Consider the following 27,750-nt stretch of genomic DNA (forward strand, 5'->3'; position numbering starts at 1 on the left):
TTTCTTCATAGATGGATATGATTAAATATATGACATATCTTTAAATTACTATACACAGTTCTGACTTTTATTCATGTGGCTTTTTGATTCAGTGTGTCAGTAAAATTAAGTTTAATTTGATTTGAATTCCTCTGCAGGAGTGAAAGCTTTTTGTCCCTTGAAAAAATTGTCTCCAAAATGCACTGCATTAGCAACAGTGATTTATGGAGAACAAAGCAGCCATAATGGACGTCTAATGTTTACATGTCACAGACAGAGAACTGGCTCTTGAAATGGGGAAGCGAGAGAAGAATAGAGGAGTCCATCCTCATCTTCTGTCTCTCTTCTCTTCTTCTGTGCAGCTAAAGCCCTGACAATGGCATCCTGTCAGTGTGACAAATAGCCTCATCTAGCATCTCCCCTCATGCTTAATAGCATTATCCTAGAGGCAGAGAATAACTTTATCACTGTAAAGTCTCCAAAGCCTTTGCACACTGCACACACACCCAACAGGAGCTACCTACAGAATGTTAGCGAGGGTGACCAGGGTGAAGTGAGGTGAAAAGAGAATGTGACTGTCTTTGGATTGTCCAGGGATAATGAAATTATTTAGTGCATTGACTGTATAATGACCAGTGCTGAATGGACAGAAAAAGTGGCAACTATGTCCAGCACAGTGGTTGAACCTGAGTCTCTAAAAGAAGCACAAGGGTGTATAAGGATTCTGGGGGTAGAGGAGAGGCTGTATAGTCATGAATTACTCTGAAGCATGCTGAGTGTGCACTACCTTTTGACCCGGCTGTCCAGTGTCCCCGGGTGTGCCCGCTGCTCCCTGTCAGAAGCCAAACAAGCTCACATTTATCAAAGACATGAAGGATGTACAGAGGACCAGATCAATACAGCTGTCTGAGTCTAATGGGTGCAAATGTTCCATTACTCACATCTTTACCAGCGGCACCATCGCTCCCCGGGTCGCCCTAAATACAACACAGAATTCAGACTTATGACAAGGTCGCTTAAACAGGATATCAAACCACTGTTTGTTTGACTTGAGATGGCTCAGAACAGGTCACTGACCATTGGGCCTGGATGTCCAGGAGGTCCTGGAGGTCCCACCATGCCAGGTAACCCTATGTCACCAGCCTGACCCTTGTCTCCTTTGGTGCCCTGGAGATGAAAATTTAAATTATATTTTAAAAATGGAATAATATCTCTTTTAATATTATTTAAGGCATTTGCAAAAATATACAAAACAAAGATACATGTCTGAAGTTTGAAAAAAGCAGGGGGGGCCTGCTGCCAAAAAACATACCACTCCACTTGGACCGGGGGGACCAGGGGGCCCAGCTGGGCCTGTGGAACCCTGATAATAGAAGTGAAGTCAATCTTGTCAACACTGGGCTGACATTTAAAGCAGAATAATGAGATTTAAATAAGAAATAACACCAACTTACAGCGTGTCCAGGAGGTCCTGGTCGGCCCTGTAGACCTGGAGTACCAGGGTCACCCTGAAAAGGTCACAACTTGACATTTAGATTCATTCTCTGAGTTTGCATATAGTACAAGCAGCATATAGTGTAAAATGTATGTGCACTTCTTCTACTGTCTGAGTCCTCACCTCATGACCCGGTCGACCTGGTGGACCAGGAGGACCTGAAGGGCCAATTTCACCCTGAACAAATGAACACATAATTATAATTCAATGTTAGGAAAGTCACATGTAAATGAAATCAGACGGCATAAGGTTAAAATAAAAATAACTAAATTAATAAATATAAATAAATACATAAATAAACAAAGACTAGGAGCCAACCTTTGCTCCGGGGAAGCCCACATGACCAGTTTTTCCCTTGAAACCCTGAGGAGTGACACCACACAAATACAATTAGTGCTTTACCAAAATATTAGAAAACCAAGATGTCCAAGAGAAGCACAGCAGCTCTGCTCTTGGGTTGAACATGCACACACGTTTATGAAGGTAAGAGTTTATGAGGATACTCACTGGGATTCCCCGTGGTCCCACTGGGCCTGCAGGACCTGGTTCACCCTAACAATAAAAGGCAACTCAAATAAAGTAACATACTTGAATTTTTTACTTTTATGTACTTTATGTATGGACTTTTATATATTAGGCCATAGTGACCTCATGCAGATGAACACAAACAACTTACACGTAGCCCTGGTTTTCCAACTTTTCCATCAGCACCTTCAAGACCAGGGGGGCCCTTTCAGTAAATACACAGCTCCAGTGAGTTCATGGGGTTTATATTTTTATTTAATAAAAGAACCTTAGAGACTAAAGATGCTTGTACCATTAACCCTGGAGAGCCAGGTGAGCCTGGGGGTCCAGAAGCCCCTTGTGATCCTTGGAGGCCGTCATTTCCCTGTAAAAATAATATACGGCCTGTTCAGTGTGGGCAAAGGGGGAATGGTTGATGGCTCAATCTAAATAAACTGTTATATAGACTTCTAGTGAATGCTGATACATAGCAATATATGACCAAAAAGTCTCACCTTTTCACCTTTGAGACCTGGAGAACCTTCTCTTCCAGATTTTCCAGCTGGTCCTGGTGCGCCCTAAAACACAACACACAACATGCTAGAGGGTTATAATAATGATGTTTTATAATCATTTATATTGTTTCAGTGCACATACAGGGGGTCCTGGGAATCCTGGTGGTCCCTGGAATCCCTATAAACAATAGATTATTTGTCAGCCAGGATGAGATTAAGATTAAGAATTGATGTTTTTCATACTGACCTGGTCTCCTTTGGGACCAACAAGTCCAGCTGGTCCTGTATCTCCTTTACTGCCCTACAAAAACACAAAAACAAAAGTTAGATGTATATTTGTACGTGTCTTTACTTCATTATGACATATGTCTTTAGTTTCACACTCACCGGGGGCCCGGCAGGTCCAGGGAACCCTGGGCTGCCTGGAGCACCCTAAAAAGACAAACAGTTTATAGTGTTATAGCTAGAACCTTCCACACATGCTTCTTCCAGTAGTGATGTTCTTACTGCTTCTCCATTGCTCCCTGCACTTCCTGGACTTCCACGTTCACCTTTAAGTCCCTATGGAATCAAACACATGAACAAACAGGATTAGCTGTAAAACACTTTGCTTTGTTACCCACAGTCTTTATTAAGTAGGAGAGACTTTACAGGCATCCCTGGTGGTCCCATGGTTCCTGGATATCCAGGGGTTCCCGAAGGGCCCTTAATATACAGAAAATATAATATTATCATATATTTAATACAGGGTCATTTTACATTTATTCTTCAGCACGTGCAGTACAAACCTGCTCTCCTTTGAGTCCTGGGAGTCCGGGTGACCCTTGCTCACCCCTCTGACCCTGGAAATAAAACATAGAGTGGAGGGAAAATGTGAGGGAATATGGATTTCAAATGCTGAAGAAACTGTGCATTTGTGATTAAAACAAGGACATGGTCGTCAATACCACATGAATGATCAGGAGCACGTCTCCTTCAGCTGCACTGCACATTAATTAAACTGGATTTCACCAGAGTTCCCAACATCTCATGAGGATCTTCTCCAGCGAGTTACAGAGCATGAGGAGTTGTATCATAAACCTGAAATACTGCTAAAAATGGTACAGTATTGTGTCTTTCCTTCTGTTGTTTATCACCCCAGTATCTGGTAAAACGAGTTTAGAGCTGAGGACAGGTCTGTGCTCTGTGGTTAATGACAGATCTGTGGACTATGGTCAACTAGACAACACCATATAAACCCCCGCCCTGCATCTGGAATCATGACATGTGAACTAAACCTACTGGAGATTTCATCTGCAAAAACACATGTCTGTTTTGAAAAGTGTATTTATTTATTCATTATTTATTTTGTGAGTACCAGCAATATCAGGTTCTGTGGATTTGACAGTTTGATATTTACTGCACAAAAACAGATTTGGTCGTGGCTATGTAAAGCATACGTTTGAAGGCGAGCTGATTGTTCTTTTTTATGGCACTTATTCGTTTTTGCAAATGAAATGTAAGTATTTAAATCATAAAGCAGTTGATATTACGGCACAATTACATCACCGTCTAAACCGTGGGTGATATATTTAGCAGAACGCTCACATTTAAGTGTTTGTGCCACAGGTGCTCACAGCAAAAAGCCGAGCCTGTTGCACACGTCGACTATGATCCAAATGGTTTTCACAGTGCTCAGTCATTTAGCATCTCAATTTTACTAAAACAATAAATCAAGAGGAGGAGGGGGGTGGGCTGTCTGCAGAGCCGCTCCCCTCTCCATCACTTGGACAGGGGCATAATTGAGCTACAGCAGAGAAACACCATAGAATCATTTCCTCATCTAAAAAACACTATCAATAAGAAGCAGAGGAAACTAGGAGGCGAGTGTGCCGATAGGAGAGGTTCATTACAAACTTACAGGTGAACCAGATGGACCTTGAGGACCGGGGAAACCAGGGGGTCCCTACGGAAAGACAATACAGGAGAATCAGTGTGTAGTGTGTAAAAAAAACACAGGCATAACATGAGAATAACATGGATTCAGTCTCTTCAGTGTATTTTAGTTTGCAAATGGCAATAAGTTCACGATCTGTTGAAGATGGAAAATTACTAAAATTACTACAAGTTTGTCAGTGACGATCTTTTTATATTCGATGACTCGCTATCAACAACTGAACTTGTCACCTCAGCAGGGATAGTTCGCTAACATATATTAAAAACTGGAACGCCACATAAAGTGCAAAGCAACAAAGATACAGATTTTCAGTAGGGGGTAAAAATGTTGTGCCTCATCTGAACAAACATTTACATTTCATATTTAAATGTACAATAAAGAGTAAAAATATAATTATGATTATGTGACAGCTTGTTTCTATGTTTGACAGACGTCTGTGCATGAAGGGTCCACAGTCTCCCCATCACACTGAATATCATAATCTCAAAAGGACTAAAGTGCACTCAAAGTCATGTAGGATCAAGTATTTTCACTCCCTAAAGAACAGACAGTTATAAACATTAAAGCCTCAGATCCTCACAAAGACTTTACTCTTGGCAGTTATTTTAATATAAAAGGATTTAAATGGGAAAATAAAGTGGTGTTACAGTAGAGACAGGGTGAACAGTGACGTGTTTGGCTCCGTTTAATGGATGGTGTTAAAATGGTTGACTTTGGTTTACTTTAGAGCTTTATTTAACTGCTTTGCTGCTCTGTGGGTTCAGGCATTTTGACTTTTGAAGCAACTTTATTTCATATTTACTGTACTATATACACTATATAGACTATGTGGCATTCCTGCACTGTGTCTGCACAAATCCATCTTTGACATAAACTATTTGATCTAAATCAGAAGCCTCACCATGTTTCCTGGTATCCCAGCAGACCCTCTGTCTCCTGGCAGACCCTGTGGACAGACAAATAAATAGGTATTAGTCTTGATTTTTGGCAGCCAAATAAACACTGAAACACTCACCGGCTCCCCTTTCAGTCCCGGGGATCCAGGCACTCCTGGGACTCCGGGGGGTCCCATGTAGGACTGGTCATTCTGTAAGGAACAGCGAGGGAGAATCAGTATATTTAATTGTCTTCAGTATAACTGAAAGAGATTTGTAGTAATGATCTGACCGCTTGCGTCGCCTGCATCTTCTGCAGTTTCTCCAAACACTGCAAAGAGGAGTTTGGAAATTATTCTGATAAAATCACTGAATCTAACAATCAGTACAGTCAACAGATACAATCACTAGTTCAATTCAAAAGTGAAACATACAGATTATTGCACGGATCACACAGTTAAATATTCCAAGCACTTACTCTTCTCATGCTGTTGTCTCTTTTTTCCAGGCTTAGGAATAACATTTCCATCAAGTGCATCCAACATAATGCATCACTCATTGAGCATATACCAAATCAGTGTAATATGTTTCACTTTAAACAGAGAAAACCAACGTGTATCTGCACATCTGTACAGAACCTGCAGCATGCACAACCTCAGCAAAATGACAACTGGGCATTTTGCATAAAAATAAAAATATGAAATGATTTGTTGTCTACATAAGAATAACTCTAATATTTGCCATTTGTGCCCGATCGTACCCTGTCACAGCTGTCCAGTGGAGTTACACCAGGCTTGCCCTGATCTCCTTTCTCTCCTTTGGCACCTGCCATACCTGGGACCCCCGGCAAGCCCTGGAAACAGCCCCCAACACAGCCTCATGTGAACATGCATAAACAAACTGATCAACAGTTTTTAGAACAAAAACTGGCACAGCTCAAGTGTCTCTGTAATAACTGAGCTTCTTGAACTTACATCTGTGCCTGTGGAGTCTTGAGGCGGCTGATGGTTAGGAACATGGATCTAGACAAAGAAACACTTGTATAATTAATCTTCTAACACACAAATAACATTGGTACATTGGTAATGTCACTCAAACATGATCAAATCATTCAAATGATTATCATGTAAAATATACATTAGGTCCATCTGTTTTCTGCAATACTTTGATCTGAAGTTATTTTTAGACCATAATTATAAAGTAACTTAAACTTGGCATTTTCTTATTCCTGATGAGACAATACAATTATTAAACAACACAGACATCTGCAGCTGTCAGTAGTTTATACTGGAACCTAAGACTGCAACATATGAGACCTGCATTTGAAGGTTTTTAACTTAAAAGTTCGCTACACTGCAAATAATCATCCCGCAGCTCCATTACAATGTCCCAGTAAAGACAATTTATAGACATATGGTCTAAAATAAATGAAATTGCTCACTCCCTAACAAGGCTCCAGGACCTATCTCCTAAAAGAGTCCATCAATAGCACCTGGCCTGGTTTCAAAGTCATTACAAACCCATCTGACATTGTTCAAAGAGAAGCCATTAGAGAGGTGCTGTTTAATGCTCCACCATATATTGTGTACTGAGTGCTATCAACACTGGTCCAGTGCATTAACTGCTTTGTGTAGGTGAAGATTCTCTATAATTATGTTGTTGTGTACTGTTCATTTCCACAGTGTCTAGACTTTAATTATACCAATTTATGCTTTTTGAAAACATTGATGGGCTTATTATGAGATATACAAATAAATATACAAACAACATGTCGGCCCATAGGACTGAGTAAACGGTGAAGTACATGTCACAGCAGGTTGTGTGGAGCGAGTTTGGCATTTGGCCTAACACCTCTGGCTCAATGGTAAACATGTTTCTTCACTACACTCCGTATACGGTCTCTGTTTTGCATCTTTGTTTCCATAGCAACAGGGGTCGGCATAAACAAGTGTTTTCTTTCAACTGGTTTAATATGTGTATGTCAAATGTTTTCCCACTTCGTTTTGACTGAAAAAGAAACATACTTGAAAATGACTCATAAAAAACATTGCTATGTTTTTATAAAGTTAAATTCTTGGTATGTGGGAGGTATTTTTACTTATTATTTATTGCTTTATCAAGCTTGAGACCTTTCTGTTTTCTCCAATTTTACTTACGATCTTTCCAGGCGAACCCGGATTCCCCGGTATCCCGTCGTTTCCAGGGATACCCTAAAAAGAATGCAGTGGTTGAGGTAGATGTTGCCTGTTAAAGGCTGACCACTCCCATCTCCACCGGCGTTACAGGCAGAGTCAAAGGGTCACATGCTCTGCCTTATTACAGGATGGACAGTGACACCACCACTTGTTCCAGTCATGAGCACTACTCTAGGTCTCTGCCACCTTTGACTCTTCAAGCAGAACATAGCAACACTTTATTTGAAGGTGTACGTGATTGTTTTGAAACGTACACAATATAATATCGATGAGGGTGAGATCATTCAGAGGCACACCTTCAAATAACTGTTTATGTCTAGGACATTGCCCAGCCTGCTCAGATGACCCATGAGCGAAGCCTGACTACAGCTTTGTTAGTATTTTCACACCTAAATACACATGACAGTGCGTAATGCCCTACATGCATGTGTCCTTATGCAAGTATGTCGAAAGCTTCTGTTGACATCCCCCTCATTCCGTTGCCAGGGTCTTTTACTTGGACTGGGTCCTTTGACAGTCTGAGGGTCATAATTAGCCATGTGGCTAATCACCCACATGCATGGTTTATGGCACATGTCCTAATCATGATGCAAAGCATGTTAAAGCCTTTCTCGTCCCATTTGTGCCCAAGCAGGTTTATCAGTAGCTTGTAGTTCAATTCAGTTCATTGAGCGGCTGCTGAATTGAACAAGGGAGTAAGCTAATTAAGTGACATTCTTTTTACCTGGGGACCTTGGATTCCTGTGACTCCTTGAGGCCCTGGGGGTCCTGGAGGGCCAGGGGGTCCAGGAGGCCCCTACAAATAGTGTTGTATGTTTACACCATGAGTTTGTGAGCTAACAGCACTTAAGCCTAAGTTATAGAGCTGCTGACAGGACCCACCTCAGGGCCAGCTTGCCACATGTTTATTGCAGTTCCTGGAGCTCCCTGGAAGGCAAGCACAGTTGAATCAGGGCAGAATAAGAGTAGATTTATCAGCAGACAGATGCTGAGGGAGGAAGCAGACTGGTAATGTATGTCTTATCATTGCTTTCAGAAGTGACCCTGGTACGAGGGAAGTAGTGCACATTAAGTGATGAACAAAATTCTGCACAAATCTTCAAAAAAAAATAAAAATCAATATATTTGAAGCTTCATAAGACTTTAAAATATGCACAAAATATGTTTACTTTTCACTATTTAAGCATATTTTTAAACAGGTACTTTAATACTTTAATATTTACTATTTTTATGTGATACTTTTACTTTTACTTGAGTATTTTTTCTGTACTTTTACTTAACTAACAGAACTGAGCACTTCTTCTAGCACAGATTAAATGTTGAGGTTACATCAGTACATTCACACTGTGTTAGTATTTCAGTACTGCGGCGCGTATACTCACTGGTCCGCCCACAGCCGGGTATGAGGGGATTATGCAGTTGCACTCTCCAGGTTCACCCTAAAATATACATCAAAGCGGTTACAGAAGGATAAGACGCAAGTGAATCTTCATTCTACTTTAAACATAGCCCAGCTCCCTGTAATCTGCTTCAAGCTCTTTTAGTTTACAAAACACATGCAAGATATATTAATGCTTTAACTGACTGATTAAGGTATTAAGGATAAATAGGGTTACGATGTGATTTTGTGATATTGATAATCAAGTTTTTAATTGTGTATTCGATCTCTGTTGGTTTATTTTCCTGCAGAGGCGGCGCCAGGGGGCACTAGTCTAACATAGAACGGTAAAAGAAATATTCTGCTTGGATGAGGAAACATCGCAGTGAAACGTCTTCACTCGAACAACTTTTTGTCCACTTGACGGATTTGAATTTTTCTTTTACTATGGATCACACCTGGACGACCTCTTCCCTAGAATTACCAATGCCCTCACGAAGGTTTTTGCCCCATTTTCATAGAACATCCAATCTCTAAAAAAATGAAATGTCTTCAAAATGAGACAGGGGGATAACAGGGAATAACTGCATTTAAACTAAAAGTAGTGAAGTAAACATGTCAGTATCCATAAAAGGCCTTAAACTGAAATATTAAGTGAGCCACAGTGAAGAATTCAGCAGCCCCAAAGCTCCTTCATCCAAGAATATCTGGCGACGCCTCTGTTTTCCTGTTATGAGATGGACAGAGGTGAAGCCGAAGAACAGAATTATTTTTCAAAGTTTGTAGTTTGTCATTTTTGGCCAGGTTCAAGTACAATTGTTTTTGTTTCAAGAAGTAACAGTGGAAGAGTTTAATACAGTGTTGTCCAGGACTGTCATGGTAATTACTATATCGACTTATCGTTCAGTGTATGAAAGCTGAAACAATAATACAATATATATTTATCGTGCGTACAGTTTCTTTGCAGAAATGGGAAGATTTTTGTTGTTTTAGCTTAGTTTTTTTAATGATCCTGTCTATTTAAAAAAGGCTTTGCTGCGATTATTTTGCTTTATTTTAATCCTAATCAGTGGCATAAAGTTGTTTTAATATTATCGTTTATTGTAATATTTCTCTGTAGCTATATAGCGAGCTTCAAAATGTGTTATCGTTTCAGGGCTAGTGCAGTCTATAAAAAGCACAGTATTATTTCTGTTTTTTCTTCACCTGCTGCTTGCTGGAGTATGATTTAAAGAGGCAGATGTGTTGATTTTCATATATTCTGCATTTTGAAACATTTTTCAGTCTAAATCTCTCTGTGCTTTCCCCTGCAGTGCTGCCTCTGCCATTTTGTCACCTCTGCCTCTCTGTCTCACCCACGCTGTGGACCAGGGGCGGTGCTGGACACGTTTGGTTGGAGGAGCGACGTGGGGGCTTTAATCTGGAAGCTCATTTAACGTGTAAATACAGAGACTTTTAACAGTGGAGCGTAGCCACCCACATGTTTGTGTCGCTGTTTTAAACAAGTATAAATGTAGTTAATGGAAAACGGGGGGGATTAATGAAAGACAGGGGTGGGATTCAAGTTTTCTTCTCGCTTCTTTTTGAGCTTAAATAAGAAAAAAGAAAATATGTGAAATGTGCATTAAGAGTACTGGATACATTTATTTAATTTTATTTTTTATGTTTTTATTTTATTTATTTTTTATGTTTTTATTTTATTTATTTTTTATGTTTTTATGTTTTTATGTTTTTTATTTATTTATTTATTTATTTGCGACAGTGCATGCTAATGACCAAACATGATACAACATGAATGTAAACACACCAGATTATAGCCAAATGCTAATTTCCATCCGTTGTCCCAAGAGCTGGAGTCACGAAAGAACCAAAATAAAAACTACACACAGTTCCCATAATTGCACATTCCACTCAATGCGCATTCCATTCATTGCACAGTTCGCATTATTTCAGTCAGTTTGGCCACTCATTCAAGATAATTATATTTTACACGCACCATATATTCATATTTACCCAAACATGCAAATATGTCTCTATAGAAAAGTTAAAATCAAATTGCCACTATAGATGATGCATGTTTACTGTGTTGTACTTAAGTATACTGGCTTCTTGTGTTCATTAATCTGTTCAAACAAACAAATAAACAAATAAACAAACAAATAAATAAATAAATAAATAAATAAATAAATAAATAAATAAATAAATAAATAAATAAATAAATAAATAAATAAATAAATAATAATAATAACAACTAGCGATTTATACAACCTAATAAGGAATTGCTTTTTTTTAATCGTAGTCTCATTTTGAAGAATCTGTGGTTACCATTTGAACTTTTTTTGTAGAGATTACCTGTGCTCTGAAAATGGGGCAAAAATCTTTGAGAGAAGCACAGGCCATTCTAGGAGAAGCTAGGGCCCCCCTCAAGCCCCCCCTCTGGCACCGCCCCTGCTGTGGACGGTGACTCTAGTAATTTATCGTCGCACACCTCTCTTCCTCTTAAAGCTGCACCGCACTTGTCACCTCCGCTGCTGCTCCACCCGTGCCCCGAGGCCTCCTTGTGCGCGTCTATGTTCAATTCAGCTGCATATGTATGTGCAAGGGGGCGCTAAACTATCTCGTGTGATTACCATCTGTTTCCTTCCTTTCTACTCAAACCCCTCCGGATCCCGTCATCCAAACAAAATGCTAGACTTACCTTGTCCCCCTTAGCTCCATCTCGCCCCTGCAAGAGAGAGAAGACACATACGCATAGAGAAACATTTAGTTACTCCATATTTGTTGTTCCAGAAGAAAGCTCGTGGGGCGCTGAGCTGGGAGGAGATGAGGGGACAGCAGATGAGATGAGAGCAGACAGCCGCATACTTGGTTACAAATGATGCCTAAATCAAGGACAATTCCCAAAGAAGCTCAAAGAAAATTGAAGGTGTTAACACAGAGGCATTCGCTCTTGTTTGCTACTTAAATCCCCCTTACATCTCCTCAAATGGCTTATGCAGAAGCACAGAGAAGCAACTCCAATTAGTGTCACCTTTGAGAAACAGAAGGGAGAACAACAAACTTACCGGTGTTCCTTCTGCTCCTGGCAACCCATTAAGGCCTGGTTTTCCATCTTTGCCCTATGGTTAAACACAACAATGGAATATCATGTAAAAGTTTGTGTGTGTAAACAGTTTTAGTGCAATTAACAAGGAGTTTTCAGGGGTCGATATCATAGAGGTAGAGTGACGAGGCCTGTCGCCGTAATTACCACATCCACTCATCGTTGAATATATGAAAACTGGAATAATACTGCATATTTTGGACATATTCTTCGTAAAAGCATGGGAATTTGGGGTATTTTTGTTGTACTACAATAAGATTTGAGCTGTAGAGAGATGAATAAATTGCTTCTAGGGCTAATTATTGCTGCAGCTGGAGCCTTTTGAGTGATATTGCCTATTTAAAAATGATTTACAGGGCATTAACCTGTTTTATTATTCTTGTGTCAGTGGCGTTAGTAGTTTCAATACTATCATTTATCGCTGTTTATTTCTTTAGCGATCTACCGTGCTTCAAAATGTGTTATCATTACAGGCCAAAGAGTAACTGATTCATTAAACGGTTGCAAAAAACGTGCAAACTCCACACAGAAAGACCTCTCCCGGCTCGTGAATCGAACCCAGAACCTTCTCGCTATGAGGAAAGTGCCATTTTGCCACTGTGCCAACTTGAAGCACTTGGCACGTGTCCCTAAAGTAACACACACTCACTAAAGGCATAACACCACGAAATTAACACAGCAAATTTTACTCTAACAAGGTCAAAAAGGACATGTGTATTATTTTAATGCTGCAAAAAAGTTTGAAGAGCATCTCACCGGACGTCCCTCTACTGCAGGTCCCTCTGGCCCAGGAGGTCCGGCATCTCCTTTGGCTCCCTGTTAGTAAAGGTACATATAATTTCATCTGAAAATTAAGTACAAGTATATTTTTAAGTAGTACCTTTTGTCCCAAAATACCAGGAAAACCTTGTTCTCCTTTGAGTCCCTTTCAACAAATGAATTAATGTCAACATAAGTCAACATAATTATACGGCACAGAAGAGATTGTTTGGAAATAGTGAAACTTACAACAGGTCCAGGCAGCCCTCTTGGCCCTTCCTCTCCCTAGAACACAGAGCAACAATGAGAGTCTCCCATGTGAGTGAACCCGTCAACCAGAGAACTTTAAATCTGTCTTAGTGATGATGATTTTACATTTACATATTCTGAAAGTAAAGAAAATGGGTTTTGGCCTTTTGCTTATAAAACAAAGTGCATCTGCTGTTGCTGTTCACACATTGTTGCTTGCAGAGAACATTTTTACAAAGGCTTTAGTGTGTGGGTACAGTTATTGTGTGATTCTTTTAAAGTAGCTCCCAGGGGACATATGTTGTACCTGAGGCCCCGGAAGACCAACTGCAGCAAGACCAGGTTCTCCCTGTGGAAACAAACAGAACCATACTGAAAACTGTTATTAATACACATACTTAAAATCCTCTCCAAAAGTAACACTATGACCTTTTATACCTTGGCTCCTTTAGTTCCAGGGGTGCCCTGAACACCTGCTGGACCAGGTAACCCCTGGGAATAACACGGCAGATGAATATGAGCGAATGTCTTAGAAGAAAAATGTTGTTATAATAACCTCATACATAATTCTCTTACGTGTTTGCCTGGTTTGCCTTGTCCTGGAGGACCAGGCTCACCTCTCTCCCCTTTGGGACCCGGGACGGATACACCCTCACCTCCTGTAGCTCCCACCGAAGGGCAGCTGGTGCAAGCCTCACCCTAGAAACAGTAAGTCCAGCGACCATGACTGAAAATATTCAAAACAATATTTGCTATATTATAATAAGGAGTAAAACACTACACCTTCTCTCCTTTAAAGCCTCTTTGTCCATCTTGTCCTGGCTCTCCAGGCAAACCTGGGACTCCAGCGGCACCATCTAGTCCTTTATCCCCCTGTTCTCCTGTTTCTCCCTAGTGACACAAAACTATTCACATTACAAAAGCTTCACTGTTGTTTCAAATGCATAATGCATGCTGGGGATTTTCTGGTATCTAGTCTGTGTTACAACCAATTCTGACACTGCAAGAACATAGTACAGAGGAAAAATGTACCTTTTCTCCTTTAGCGCCTGTAGCACCCGGTGGGCCCTGTGTAAACACATAAAAGGTGAACCCTAATGCATGCGGATGCACGTACAGTATATACATACTTAATATGCAGAGGCAGTCATCTTGAAACACAAGCCGCTGTCTATTTAGCCTAAAATAATTGTTGACATAAAACTAACCGTATAAGCATAAAGCATGTAATTGGGAGGGATGACAGGATCCTACAGAGATTTATAATACCTACCAGCACTTCTGTGGTCAGAGGAGCCACTTTACATTCTATTTGCCCAATAAACTAAAGCATGGCTCATTCACAAGGGCAATTTCTCTGTACGTGGGATGTTTTGCCCCGAAACAAGACTCAGTAAAGATTCTGTCCTCCCTTTATTCTGAGACTAAGTAATTCAAAAGTGTCAATATGAATAAACAAAAATAAAAATAAAAATAAAAATGAACAAGTCACCTGTTTGCCATCGGCTCCCAGGCCTGGAGGTCCGGGAGGCCCAGGAGGCCCTGGGGGAAGCTTGATTTTGGGGGGCTCACCACCCGCCTCTAATGGCTGGCACACACCACACTCGCCCTGGGACAAACAGCATTTTAGATGTGCTCATAAAAACCCTGGCAAAAATATAATACAAATTACTGAACGTACTTTTTCTCCTTTAGTACCAGGAAGACCAACCCCTGGGAGTCCTGAATCTCCCTATGGAAACAACAACAACAACAACAACATATCTGTGAAAAATAAAATGTAGATTAAGCACCATCACATTAGGAACAATAACCCCTCCAATAAGTCATTTAGATCTGATTTTGATTTGATCTTAATCCATGTAAGTTTGAACATAGCTGCAGTAAACACAAAAGAACTGAATTATTCTATGGCAGTATCGAGAAAATAGCATATTATCCCAGAGATGAGATCACCTGGCCCTAAACCCCATCATTCATTAATAATTCATACCTTTGGTCCTTTTGGTCCATCTTTCCCACCTTGCCCTCGTGGTCCAGGCTTCCCCTGATGTACGGCCACAACACATGACACAATTATTTCACCGCGTTCCATTATGTTTTCACTTCCTGCCACAGTAACTTTGCACTCACCGGCTTTCCATCAGCTCCTTTGCTGCCAGCGGGGCCCTGTAGACAAGTTCATCAGATGGGAGATTAAACATTTATTTTCAAACTAGTAAAATTTAAGAGAAACTTTGCTATCCGAGCGTTTTTTACTAACTATCCCACTGAGTGAACCCTCACATCTCGCATCTTTATCTCTCAAACGGGCGCTCTTATGCGTTGATCATTATTTTAACTCCGCTAAGAGCCTCATTTTGTTGTAGCCTATGTAGTGAGTTCACCCTCTGAAAGCTTAAACACTGCGTTAATGGGGTCGCCTGCTCCTGAACATACCTTTTCTCCACGAGGCCCCGGTAAGCCCACAGCACCGGCGTCCCCCTGCGGAGCACAAGAGCGGACGATGCATCACTTTAATGAGGCGTCTTATCACTGCCCACACATGCACGCAACCACAAACAAGTAAACAAAATCAGGAATAGACTTTAGCGTCAAGCAAAACAATTATCCATCAATTCTGAGCATCCTATGTTTTATATCTCTTACCACAAGAACAACGTCTTTACACTCGAACAAGATAACACTGTTTGTTTTTGTTTTCACCTTGGAGCTGTTTGTGAGCGTTGGGTCCAGAATTCTGCCGTGAAACGACATCAACTCTAATTTAAACCTAAAGCGTTCTGACTTACTTGCTCGCCTTTCTGGCCTGTCCCCGGTTCACCTTTCTCTCCTTTCAGAGTTTGGCTCAGGACTCCAGGGAGCAGGTTAGCTGGCACCTGACCAAGAGTGGGGCAAGGGGAACACGAATCACCCTGTAACCAAGGACAGAGCAAAAAGAAATCATTACCGCAAAATTGAACGTTCAAATGATCAAGAGTTTTGCTTTGCAGTGATATTTAAGAGGTATTTAGTAGACACTTTATAATGTCTGTACCAACTGATGCTTTAGGACACGTGTCAAACTCAAGGCCCGCGAGCCAAATGTGGCCCTCCACATCCTTTTACGTGGCCCTCGACAGGGTAAATTAAAAGGTATGATAGATTAAAATCTCAATTTATGAGGAGATACAGCTACACAGACATATTTTTACATCTTGGCAAATGCATATGCAATATTTGTAACTTGAATAAGTAATAAATACAGAAACAGTTACAAAATGAGTTAGCTTTATTTTATGTTTGGCCCTTTGAGAGCAGCCACTTTGCTGATGTGGCCCTCAGTGAAAATGTGTTTGACACCCCTGCTTTAGAATATCTGTACTAAGATACTATAATCTATACTGGACACTTTATAACACCAGTCACCTTCATGTTTGCACTGTTGTTCTGACGCTGTTGTATATATCTACCTATTTCATTTTTAAGAATATCTTTTTTAACTTAATGCCTTTATTTGTTCTTATAATAGCTATATTTCTACTTTTTTATTACTATTATTATTCAGTGTTTTATGTTGCACTTTATCACAGACGAAAGTTCCTAGTTTGCGAGTTGTGTTCACTGACAATGGCAATAAAAGTCTTCTGATTCTGATTCTGATAGAGTTACACGATATGAGTAAAATATGCGATAATCGATATGTTTTGTATTGTGATATTTTAAAATACTTTTTGGCACAAGTTCAGTTAATAAAATAAAATTTAAAAAAATGCACACACCTTCTTTACTAGTTAAACTGGGTCAAAATACAAAAAATAAATAAACATAAAACATTTAGAAAGACAAACCCAAGAGCAATCCAAATTTAATGAGCTTAAAGAGCTTAAAATTGACTCTTGTGAGTTTTAAGACAAGTTATAATGTTGTTACCTCCTCAAAAACAGACCTGGAGTTGTATTTTGTGTCATTCACACATGTTTGAGTAACACTTTATTATTAGTCTGTCTCCATCTCCAAAGCTCAAAATGCTCTGTTCCACCTTGTGATGTCATGAAGTGGTAGTTTCCAAGTTAACAACTACATTTTACCTTTAGTTTTGTAGAGACTGGGAATTACAGAACTGAAATTATTGAAGTGATGAAATGACGCAAGGCTGTACGGAGTTTAAAAACACAGTGGAGCACTTCCTGTGTCACCACATGATGACATCACAAGGTGGAACAGAGTGTTTTCAGTTTGAGCGAAGAACTCAGCCTAAATATGCAGGATTTGTCTGTTAAACGTGTGTGAATGAAACAAAAAAACACAACTCCGGGTCTGTTTGTGACGAGGAAACAACATTAGAACATTAAGAGAATAGTGTAATATGGGCCCTTTAAAAAAAAAAGAAAAAAAAATCTGCCTTTTTGTCCATTCCGAAAACAATACACTTTTGTAAAAATGGAAAACCTTGTTGTTCTGATATATTTTCATTCTCTTTCGATTATTGCATCAGCCAATACTGTGATACCGATATTTGTTTACGTACTGTGTAGCTCTAATATTTAGTTTTGTGTAACGACAGTATCTCACCTTTTCACCTTTGACACCTTCAGATCCCGGTTCTCCCTGAAAAATCAACACAAAACGTTTACTTTACTTGCTTACTACTTCGTCCAAGCTCTCGTGATGCATAAATACAAGTTTAAATGGTCCATTGGATGTTACGTGGCATTTTTTGGGGAGGAGGGTTAGTTATAATTCATCTACTCTGCCTGCATCTTCTGCTCTGCTGCTGATGTTTGCATATTTGCATGTATAAGGATGCAGGAGGGTGCGGGAGATGCCAGTCACGCTTCCACAGAATATAAACGTACTGGAAATGAACGATTGAAACTCACACACCTTTTGTCCCGCTTTGCCGTCCTTTCCTTGAGGCCCCTGTTAAACGTGAAGGAAAAAAAAAAATGAGCCAAAAGGAGAATGGGTGAAGAATTACAAAGACTTAGTTGGAAGTTAAAATGGCACCCGAGCCCACTTTGCAACCCCACCCTCTCCATCCGCCATCCGCCCCTAACCAGGTATGACAGATGGATGCTGGCACTATTGGAAATCGTTGCACGGAGAATCTCATAAGACTCCAGATTTATACCGCTCTCCACAAATCACTTCGGTTGGTGCGCTAAGGAGAGAAGTGCAGAAATCAGAGCGGCGGGGATGCGGTTTGTGAGACATGTTGGGGTTACATTAACTAAATAACCGCTGGATCTAAGAATACGCTTTCAACAGCAGTAGCGACATAAGTGGACTTGTGCAGAAGAGTACCCGGAAGAATATATATAGAAATGAAAGGCAGTGCGTGTAGAGAGAAGTACAGAAAATGGCCACAGACGCTGAATGGAAATGAGATCAAGGTTAGATTTCAAAAGAGAGACTTGCTATGTTACGATTGGATTGGAGTCTTCAAACTGATGGCAAGGAAATGAAATGGCATAAGCAATAAATAAATGAATGAATGAATAAATAAATAATAATAAAAAAATTAAATTAAATTAAAAAACTAAATAACATAAAATAAAATAAAAAACTAAATAAAAAATAAACTAAATTAAACAAAAATAAATAAAATAAAAACAAAATAAAACAAAACAAAATAAAATAAAAAACAAAATAAAACTAAATAAACTAAACTAAATTAAACTAAAATAAAAAACAAAATAAAAAAAAATAAAAAAATAAAATAAAACAAAATAAAATAAAATAAAATAAAAATTAAAAAAATAAAAATAAAATAAAATAAAAGCAGTACTATAGTGAAATAAATACCAGTAGCCATGGCGTTGATAGTAGCAGAAGATTAAGATCATTATTTGTAAGACAATGGGGAAATTCCAGTGTTGCAGCAGACAAGTACAAATGGAATAAGAAGACTAATGATTTTCAAGATTATCAGAATTCAACGAAACACCTGAAAATCTCAAAATATACACTGCCTGGCCAAAAAAAAAAGGTCACACACTAATATTTTGTTGTTCCGCTTTAGCTTTGATTACGTCACACATTCGCTGTTTCCATCCAGTGTTGCATTAATTTTCCACCAAGATGTTGCATTGGTGATGGTCGAGTCTGACGCTGCACAAAGCTTCTCCAGCACATCCCAAAGATTCTCAATGGGGTTAAGGTCTGGACTCTGTGGTGGACAATCCATGTGTGAAAATGACGTCTCATGCTCCTGATCCACTCTGTCACAATTTGAGCCCGATAAAACCCTGGCATTGTCATCATGGAATATGCCCGTGTCATCAGGGAAGAAAAAATCCATTGATGGAATAACCTGGTCATTCAGTATATTCAGGTGTCAGCTGACCTCATTTTGCTGAACCTAGACCTGACCAACTGCAGGAGGAGACGACCTATTTGCTTAGTTAAATCCAGGTGGCGACTTTTTTTTTTTTGGCCGAGCAGTGTATTAAACTACAAAAATAAAATGATTAAATATAGTGTAATAAATATAAATGAGTAGTAGCGATATTCTGTATGTCTTGGTCAGTTAAAGACCATAACGTTCACATGACATTTCTTTGATTTCATATTTGCTTTTCTATATACTCACAATAGGTCCTCTCTCTCCCACACCCGGTTTTCCAGGTTCTCCTTTAGACCCGGGTTTACCCTGAAGAGCCACCGTGTTACTGAGGTCTGTTGGAAGCTCTGGGCAAACCTCACATGGATCACCCTGGACAACAAACAGAAGAGATAAGACATATTCCACAGTGCTCTCTAAGTCTTAAGCCGGTTAAGTTATGCATTACCTTCTCTCCTTTGGCACCACCAGGTCCTCTTGGCCCCTGCATGAATATTACATTTATGATAAAGATAATCAGAGTTATTAATCTAAATGGTGATTCATGCACGTGTCACACTGATAAATGTTTAAAAAGAACCTCACTGGATCTCCTGGCAATCCATCCTGTCCTGGAGTTCCAAAATCTCCCTGTAAAGAGACACCATGATTCTTAATTAAAAATAGATTTACGATTGTTACACATCACATTATAGTTAAAATATACAGATACTTTTTTTTGCAAGACACATAAACATGCAGTGTGCCCAAGGTCCCAAAACGTAGAAGATATCTCTGTATTTTTTACACAGATTGATATCAGGCTGGTCTCCGCGTCCTCCGTTGTGTCTCAGGCCCGGTCAAACGTGATCGTCCAATCAGATTTGTTTTTTCATTGACACATATGAAACAAGGAGCTCATTGGTCACCTATGATTTACAAATAAAATCGAATTTATCTCACCTCAGATTAATAGAATTTAGCCTTCGCTCATTGATTCTGCAGAAATCCACCATGTTTTTCACCCCCCTGTGATATTTTTTCCTTTATTTCCTTTATTTTTTCCAATACAGACGAGCTATGCCTGTCTCTAATTGGCTAATCCACCTGTCAATCATGCTCATTTGAAAACGGGGAGTTTCACCATTAGACCAGACTCACATCTTTGTAAAGTATTGAAGAAGTGTATATTCTGAATCCCAGACAAAGAAGCAGGAGGAGCTACTATACACTTCCATTTTGTAAACCAGAATCACATTTTCTGATCAATCCAATGTTCCCGTGTAACAAAGGATCATGTTTCAATATAGCTGTACCTTCTCGCCTTTTGCACCACCCGGGGGACCAGGAGGGCCCTGATGGGGAAAAAAAAGTTAATAGTTTAGAACTTTTTTGCTCAGATACATCTTTTGAAACCTTTGACGCCGTGTTTCTCTGTTTCTATAATCGACAACAAGAAAACTCCATGTCCAGCTGTGCCTTTGTGCAGTGACCTCATCACAACAAAACACATTGTCACCGCCTCATGTTGGTAGATTTCATTTTAGGCACTGACCGGGGGTCCTGGTGTCCCGTCTCCCGGAGGTCCTGGGAGTCCTGGCTCTCCCGCTAATCCCTCTGGACCCACTTTTCCTGGTGTACCCTGGAAATATGCAGTTACGGTAAGGCGAATGTTTTATGTGATGTAAACTAAAGTCTAAGCTCGTGTTTATAGCTGACCTTTTGTCCTTTAGGGCCCACCACACAAATGGTACCGGCTCTCCCCTGAGGAATGAAAAATATAAAAAGAAAAAAGTCAAGAACCGGTGTGTGCATCTACAAAAGTAAACTGGGAATTGGAGCGAGATTCGCTATCTTACAATTGGATTATACCAGGAAAATGAAATGGCATGAGAAATAAATAAATAAATAAATAAATAAATAAATAAATAAATAAATAAATAAAATAAAAAATAAAAAATAAAAAATAAAATAAAAAATAAAACTAAACTAAAATAAAATAAAATAATTGTACATTTTTACATAGCGCTTTTCCGCGTTTAAGGCACTCAAAGCGCTTTACATCAAGGAACAACTCACATTCATATGCCAAAGTACGAGGTGGGTTAAGTGTCTTGCGCAAGAACACAACCGCAGCGTTCATCTATAGGAGCTGGAATCGCACCGCCAACCTCCAGATAAATGGACAAACGCTGAGCTACAGTCGCCCTATTAGTGTCGTACTATCACTGTATTTGCGCTTTTGACTGGCACCACAAGAACAACCAGCATGACCTGAGTCTAGAGTTCAAATTCTTCACTTCTTTACTTCTGCCAGTTGCATGTTTTATCCTCATTTGCTTGTACTTTGGGGGGCTCCTTCTATTAAGCCGCATCCCGACGTCAGACCTCTTAAGAGAATCTATCCTCCATCTGTCTGAGGCATGCGCTGGTAAGCTGACAAACACAATCGGGCCTAAACCTCAACGCACACACACACGTTGTAATTTGTTCCTCAAAACTTTCCGAACCCCGGCTGGATCACTACGGTGAACAGCGGAGATTAACAGGTTTAAGTCTTCCTGAATGGGAGGCTGCCTATGTGAGACGAACAGCACAGTCAATGAGGCAGCATTGATTGTGCGAGCTTTGTTGCCCTAGCCTAATCTAACAGGCATTAGCGGGACAACTTAGCGCCCCGGCCTCGAGAAGGGGGCTCACATATCAATTGGAGCTTAAAGAGTAATGCCATACACTAAGTTTACTGAATGCCCTTCTTAGCCTGATAAAACGGATGTGGTCTCTTTAGGGAAATGAAAAACACATTTTACAGGCTGCCAACAGCTAAATCGAAAACTTCTACTTCTAATTGGTGACAAACTTTAACCGTGTTGCACATTATACAACTAAATAAAACTAAAGAACAAGTTAAGTAGAAATAAGTACAAACTAAAACTGTACATACGTCTTTTCCTGGCGTTCCGGTGAGACCCTGCGGCCCGAGTTCTCCTTTCTGACCTTTTTCACCCTGCGCAAAAAAGTGGAAGAACGTATAGAACATTTGAGGGCGTTACATCGAGGCTACAGCTTAATAATTTAAAATCAGCAGGATAAACCTTTCACCTTGTACATGAGCGCCTCTCCCCAGTTGACGGGTCCTGCCTGTGGATAGAGGACAGAGTCAGAAGATCTGTGACCAGGGCAAAACACACACTCACACAAACAAATACAAGCAGCAAGTAGGAACTATTGAGACACAAGCTTATCTAATATTGCCTTTCTGTTCTGTCAGTAGTGTTTAAATGCAAAAATATGAAGCAAAATACCATATCTTTTCAACACAAGAGACTAAAAGCAATCTCTGGGAAGGAGGAGCAGTCTTAATAACATCAGTTCCAGCGTTATTAATAGTTGTATAACAATAGTGGAAGGAACTAGGCCTGTTACGATAACACATTTTGATTCTACGGCGAAATATTACTAGAAAAGATAATATTGAAACTACTTTATGCCACAGATTAAGATTAAAATAACGCAAGATAATCCCTGTAAACCCTTTTTAAATAGACAGGATCATTAAAAGACCTGAGCTGCAGCATATAAATAGCAGAATGATCCAATTTTAGACTTGAGAGTAACTTATTCAATGCTCTACAGCTCAAATATTTTCGTAATACAGCTAAAATAACAAAAATCTCTTGATGTATATTGTTCCAGCTTTTGAGTATAATTGTGACAGACCTAGAAGGAACAGGTATAGTGTAGACATTAGAAGAGTTAGCGCAAGTAGCAGATGTAGAAGTGATAATGATGCAGGAAGTAGTATAAATACGAGCATCTCCCCGAGTTCTGATGTAACAGTACTTGAATGCAATCTAGACCTCTTCATAACACTGATATAATTTCAAACCCGAAGTAGCTCTCAGACGAGTCAAGCAATACGCAGTGAGTGATGGAGGAGACTGGTATAAGGCACACGCGGCCGGTTTAAGCACATTCACCGAGACATGCATATTCATACAGGCAAATGACTCACTAGTAAATAAACTCACAAAGCACACACTCCTGTTGCATAATTAATGTTGGGACTGCATGCTCGAAAAAGAGGTTTTGAATAAAGATCAGACCAGAGGGTTGCAGGGGATGGAGGAGCATTGGATGTGCTGTTATAACCTGTCAGAAGATTGGCACTCACCGCTTCGCCTTTGTCTCCTTTCTGGCCCTTGGGTCCCGCGGCACACTAAGGTTAGAGGCATACAGTTGGCATGTATTACCACAGAGCACTTTCCCTGCCAGTTTTAACTGTCAGACTGTGTTGCATGCCAAGTTACAAGACAATATTTCTGTGCGGTGTGCAGGAGTGAGACAAATTGCAAAGTGACTTACAGGACCTGAAGGGGAGCCAGAGCAGTCATCACCCTAAAACGGAAGAGGCAGAAAGGGGGGAAGTAATAACAAAGCTATAGCAGTGAGTTAGAGTTCTGCGGTATATTTAGCACCATGTTCACTGTTAAGACAACAGGGGATAAATACATAAGTGGGGAATTGACGTTCCCCTTAGAGACATCACGCCATTTTTATTCCAATTTTGAACTGGGCATAGTACAGTACAGTAATTTGATGAAGATATAATGACACAGACTTAAAACCAGCATAAAAACACCAACTAAATGACTGCATAAATGAAATAAGACAATGCATTAGGTTTACTCTATAATTCTGGATGTTAAAATCACTTATTTCATAAACATTTGATATAAATATAATAGGCACACAGCTTTGTTTTTTGTGATCTATATGTTGTGATGCAAACAGTGATGGAACTTAACAAAGTCAAAGTGGTAAAGTACTGTGCATAAGTAAACATTTTAGGTATCTAACTAAAAACAGCTAGAAAAAATAGATTCAGCACACAAAAAAATAAAAAAATAAAAACAACTAGAAAAAATAAATTCCGCACAAATCTTTATCAAAATCACTACATTACATCATACAAACTTTATTACATCTCAAAATCTACGTGACTACTATACTTGTAATTTTACTCTTTAAGTACATTTTAAAACCTGTTCTTTAATACTTTTACTTGAGTATTTTCTTGCTCTGGTATCTGTACTTTTACTTAAGTAACAGAATTAAGTACTTCTTTCACTAACTGGATACAAATAACAGATCAATATTAAAAAAAAAAAAAAAAAAAAAAAAAAAGATCAATTTTATTTCATGTCATGTTACAAAGTTATCTAATATAAATAAAATACGTCCCTGTCTGATATAATGATGAGCTGCGAGAAGAGCGCGTGCCTGGACACGTGATGACATCACACGTTCCCCCTGCGTTAGCCTAGCAACGGCGCACGTGCCTAAAATCAGTTGTGTGTCCGTTTCTGTTTTTTTCCACTCACCCGGTCGCCTTTTTCTCCTTTTACTCCAGCGACTCCACCAAGATTTACAACCTGCAACAATTACATTACACATTTATTAAGCCAGCATTTGACGCGTAAGTTAACTCATAAGACGTAGAGCCCATCGATCCATACGTCCCCCTCTCTTTTAAAGAAGTAAACAACCGCGCACTAAAAAACAGACTGTGGAATTATTACTTTATATAGCACAATAATTTAGCTGCGTCGAGTGCCACTGCTGCTGGACAAAGTTTAGTTTTTTTTTCTCTCTTTTTTTGGGGGGGGGATTATCTTGCAGTTCACGCAGCCTCCAGGTGATGGCACTGTTTCCAAAAGTAAAAAAGTAAAACGGAGGCGCGCGTGCAGCAGGTTGTGTTGGAGGCACGTGCACACACCTCGCCTGAGAGATGGAGATCAATAAGAACGTCTGATTCCCAAAACGCACGAGTGATCCGGCCAGCTGCTGCAAACACACGTAAGTAAGTAGAGGTATTATTCATAGCCCGAGCGTGTTTAGTGTGAGCGTGTGATTAAAGCAGATTGTTGATAGGAGCTGGAAGTGTGCACATTTCCAGGTGTAGTGTGTGGTTGCGATTTACAAGAGGCCCCTCGTGACATGTACACAACCCACACTATATCAGACACAGGCAAAGGTAAAGTGCGATGAGTCACTCTTTCCAAGGTCCGTCATAACTCTCCTGTGATGTACTAATTCCACTTGAGCTCTATAAACTACACTTACAAACTACACACTGATGCACGAGGCTGTGAGTTATCTTTATATGTATTCAGCTCCAGGACTATTCTCTTTTCCTCGTGCATTTAAAGTGACAGTGTAAAAGCTGCAAGCGTCTCATTAAAAAGAGATCCAGGCATCACTTAGTTTATGAAATGCACTTTTTATTTACCCCAATTAACAAAAAGAAAATACTTATACTGCTGGATCTGCTCTTTCACTCTGCCCCTTTTTTTATTACAGATGACGAATTTAAACCCATCACTGTGTTCTCTATGAAAAAGTGCATTGTCCATCACTGTCTATTAGAAGAGAACTGCACTGTATGATATTTATCTATAAGGGACGACTTCAAAAACTGCCAGAAAACCTCACCTGCTTGTTACGCATTGGGAAATTTAATATCAGATCACATGACAGCATAAAGCGAAGGACTAACCGCACCAGAACTGAGACAGGAAAGAGGCTTTTAGCTGTTTTGCTTCATAAAAATGGAAAACACTCCAAGGAAAAGTAAAACTGGATGTGTTGGTGACACAGTCGCAATTTAATAATCTGGTAACAGACTTTTATACACAACTTGCTGCTGTTTTTAATGTTTTATATGGACTTGTTTGTTTTTGTTTGTGGCACCCAAGAAAAAGAGATTCCAAGTGCTCTCATTGGGTTCTTCTGTATAAATAAAGATAAATAAAACAAGAATAAATATAGGGCTACCTCATGTTTTATGTACCAAACGAGGTAATTGCGTTATCGCCGTATTATGTTGGTCCAATACATTTCAGGTAAAGATGCCTGTGTAATCCCTCAGTCGTCCAGGTATGAGCCATAGTAAAAGAAAAAAAGAACATGTTTTTGTCCAGTTGACATAGTTTTTCTTAAAGATAAAGATGAGCCATATGTGCTGACAGCTGACATGGGTTTTAAAGGTGCTCTATGCATCTTTTGTGGAGGATGGTGCCTCGTCTCCATTAATTTTAGTCGCTTTTACTACACTGAAAAACATCTGTCTTTAGTGTGCGGGGGCTTGCACCTCCACAAACCTCGCTCTTATTTGGCCACATTATCCACCTCCATGGAGAACGTTCCAGAGCAAGGTTGTAACTTTCTATTTTCATGGACTCATACACATAACAAGCCACCTCCAGAAACTTACACAGTGTTGCTTTAAACCAGGCGTGTCAAACACATTTTCACCAAGGGCCACATCCGCAAAATGGCTGCCGTCAAAGGGCCAGAAGTAAAATAAATGTAGCTACTTTTAAACTTGTTAATTAACTGTTTCTGTATTTATTACTTATTCAAGTTACAAATATTGCATATGTGTTTGCAAAGATGTAAAAATATGTTTGTGTAACTGCGTATCTCTTGATAAAACAACATTTTAAGACCATCATACCTTTTAATTTACCCTGTCGAGGGCCACGTGCTTTAAACGGTTCTATCTTGTGTGTATTAAATCACAGGAGTTTTTATTTTGTCCATGGAGATAGACAAGTTTAAGCCGATTAAAGTGAAACCTTCAACATTTCAATGGAGCTGAGCAAGTGACATGCCCTCAGAAAATTGACCTAGTGTACTTTTAAATATTAAATAATAACGCTTAAATGACTGTACTTTACAGGTCTGCCTCGGAGCGCAGCTGAATGAAACCGTATTATGCTTTGAAGCTTAACAGTGGAATAATGAAGAAGCCAGAGATGTCACAAAGAACTCGGTAGACATCGCCAAACCAGCATGACGTGAATGATGAAAATTGGTTTCTGACTAAGCCCTGAGATTGTTCTGTAAAAGCCAAATCTACCACACACCAGGATCGTTTCTACCATAACCACACTATAATAATCAGATTGCTCAATATTTTAGCAGAAAATTAGCCCAATATCTGGCTGTATAATCATTGTGTTATTCTCATTTGCTCTTGTGCTCATTTTCACCCCGTGTGGTACTACTTGACCAAAGTCAGTAATGTGAAAAGGTCTTTGTTTTTGTGCCCCTAGTGGCAGGTGGAGGCGCACACGCTTCAAACCGGCCAGGTAATCCGCACCGAAGAGGAAGAAGCGGGCCATGGGAGAGACGTCCGACTGCATTAGTAAGCACACACAGGAGCTCCGTAATGATGCATCTGGAGTTTTGTATTCTATTTGTGAACAGCACGTGGCCATAGTCGTAGGTGAATGACAAAATTAATAGGCACAAGCTACTCCCCGGACTGAGGCGCTGGGTATAATGAGGTGTAAATCAGTCAGTCAGCATCCCAGGCTGTGTTAAGAAAAGAACCAACAAATGCATCCATCCCTGCCCATGCTCCCCACATGCGGGACCTGGAGATGCTCAA

General features: G+C 39.8%; 1 protein-coding gene across 1 annotated transcript in view; it reads right to left on the bottom strand.

Moving 5' to 3' along the window:
* col16a1 (collagen, type XVI, alpha 1) overlaps positions 1-27,750 on the bottom strand; it is a 72,735-nt gene that overhangs the window by 2,520 nt on the left and 42,465 nt on the right. Inside the window, exons 10-65 of the mRNA XM_055225207.1 lie at positions 24,677-24,727; positions 23,658-23,690; positions 23,467-23,511; positions 22,395-22,433; positions 22,237-22,299; positions 21,012-21,056; positions 20,848-20,934; positions 20,609-20,647; positions 19,899-19,943; positions 19,762-19,797; positions 19,563-19,685; positions 17,855-17,890; positions 17,543-17,578; positions 15,781-15,903; positions 15,428-15,472; positions 15,122-15,157; positions 14,982-15,035; positions 14,670-14,720; positions 14,481-14,597; positions 14,021-14,056; positions 13,772-13,879; positions 13,565-13,687; positions 13,427-13,480; positions 13,296-13,337; positions 12,989-13,024; positions 12,861-12,905; positions 12,737-12,796; positions 11,943-11,996; positions 11,576-11,602; positions 8,882-8,938; positions 8,382-8,426; positions 8,224-8,295; positions 7,461-7,514; positions 6,279-6,326; positions 6,065-6,157; positions 5,597-5,635; positions 5,445-5,516; positions 5,331-5,375; positions 4,394-4,438; positions 3,282-3,335; positions 3,145-3,198; positions 3,001-3,054; positions 2,881-2,925; positions 2,741-2,794; positions 2,636-2,671; positions 2,494-2,556; positions 2,292-2,363; positions 2,151-2,204; positions 1,982-2,026; positions 1,793-1,837; positions 1,598-1,651; positions 1,434-1,487; positions 1,292-1,342; positions 1,057-1,146; positions 921-956; positions 767-811 (exon numbers count right to left, since the gene is read on the bottom strand). Coding sequence (XP_055081182.1) covers positions 767-811; positions 921-956; positions 1,057-1,146; positions 1,292-1,342; positions 1,434-1,487; positions 1,598-1,651; positions 1,793-1,837; positions 1,982-2,026; positions 2,151-2,204; positions 2,292-2,363; positions 2,494-2,556; positions 2,636-2,671; positions 2,741-2,794; positions 2,881-2,925; positions 3,001-3,054; positions 3,145-3,198; positions 3,282-3,335; positions 4,394-4,438; positions 5,331-5,375; positions 5,445-5,516; positions 5,597-5,635; positions 6,065-6,157; positions 6,279-6,326; positions 7,461-7,514; positions 8,224-8,295; positions 8,382-8,426; positions 8,882-8,938; positions 11,576-11,602; positions 11,943-11,996; positions 12,737-12,796; positions 12,861-12,905; positions 12,989-13,024; positions 13,296-13,337; positions 13,427-13,480; positions 13,565-13,687; positions 13,772-13,879; positions 14,021-14,056; positions 14,481-14,597; positions 14,670-14,720; positions 14,982-15,035; positions 15,122-15,157; positions 15,428-15,472; positions 15,781-15,903; positions 17,543-17,578; positions 17,855-17,890; positions 19,563-19,685; positions 19,762-19,797; positions 19,899-19,943; positions 20,609-20,647; positions 20,848-20,934; positions 21,012-21,056; positions 22,237-22,299; positions 22,395-22,433; positions 23,467-23,511; positions 23,658-23,690; positions 24,677-24,727 — 3,165 coding nt within the window. The remainder of the gene's footprint in view (positions 1-766; positions 812-920; positions 957-1,056; positions 1,147-1,291; positions 1,343-1,433; positions 1,488-1,597; positions 1,652-1,792; positions 1,838-1,981; positions 2,027-2,150; positions 2,205-2,291; positions 2,364-2,493; positions 2,557-2,635; positions 2,672-2,740; positions 2,795-2,880; positions 2,926-3,000; positions 3,055-3,144; positions 3,199-3,281; positions 3,336-4,393; positions 4,439-5,330; positions 5,376-5,444; positions 5,517-5,596; positions 5,636-6,064; positions 6,158-6,278; positions 6,327-7,460; positions 7,515-8,223; positions 8,296-8,381; positions 8,427-8,881; positions 8,939-11,575; positions 11,603-11,942; positions 11,997-12,736; positions 12,797-12,860; positions 12,906-12,988; positions 13,025-13,295; positions 13,338-13,426; positions 13,481-13,564; positions 13,688-13,771; positions 13,880-14,020; positions 14,057-14,480; positions 14,598-14,669; positions 14,721-14,981; positions 15,036-15,121; positions 15,158-15,427; positions 15,473-15,780; positions 15,904-17,542; positions 17,579-17,854; positions 17,891-19,562; positions 19,686-19,761; positions 19,798-19,898; positions 19,944-20,608; positions 20,648-20,847; positions 20,935-21,011; positions 21,057-22,236; positions 22,300-22,394; positions 22,434-23,466; positions 23,512-23,657; positions 23,691-24,676; positions 24,728-27,750) is intronic.

Source organism: Periophthalmus magnuspinnatus, chromosome 11, assembly GCF_009829125.3.
Source record: "Periophthalmus magnuspinnatus isolate fPerMag1 chromosome 11, fPerMag1.2.pri, whole genome shotgun sequence".
NCBI lineage: Eukaryota > Metazoa > Chordata > Actinopteri > Gobiiformes > Gobiidae > Periophthalmus > Periophthalmus magnuspinnatus.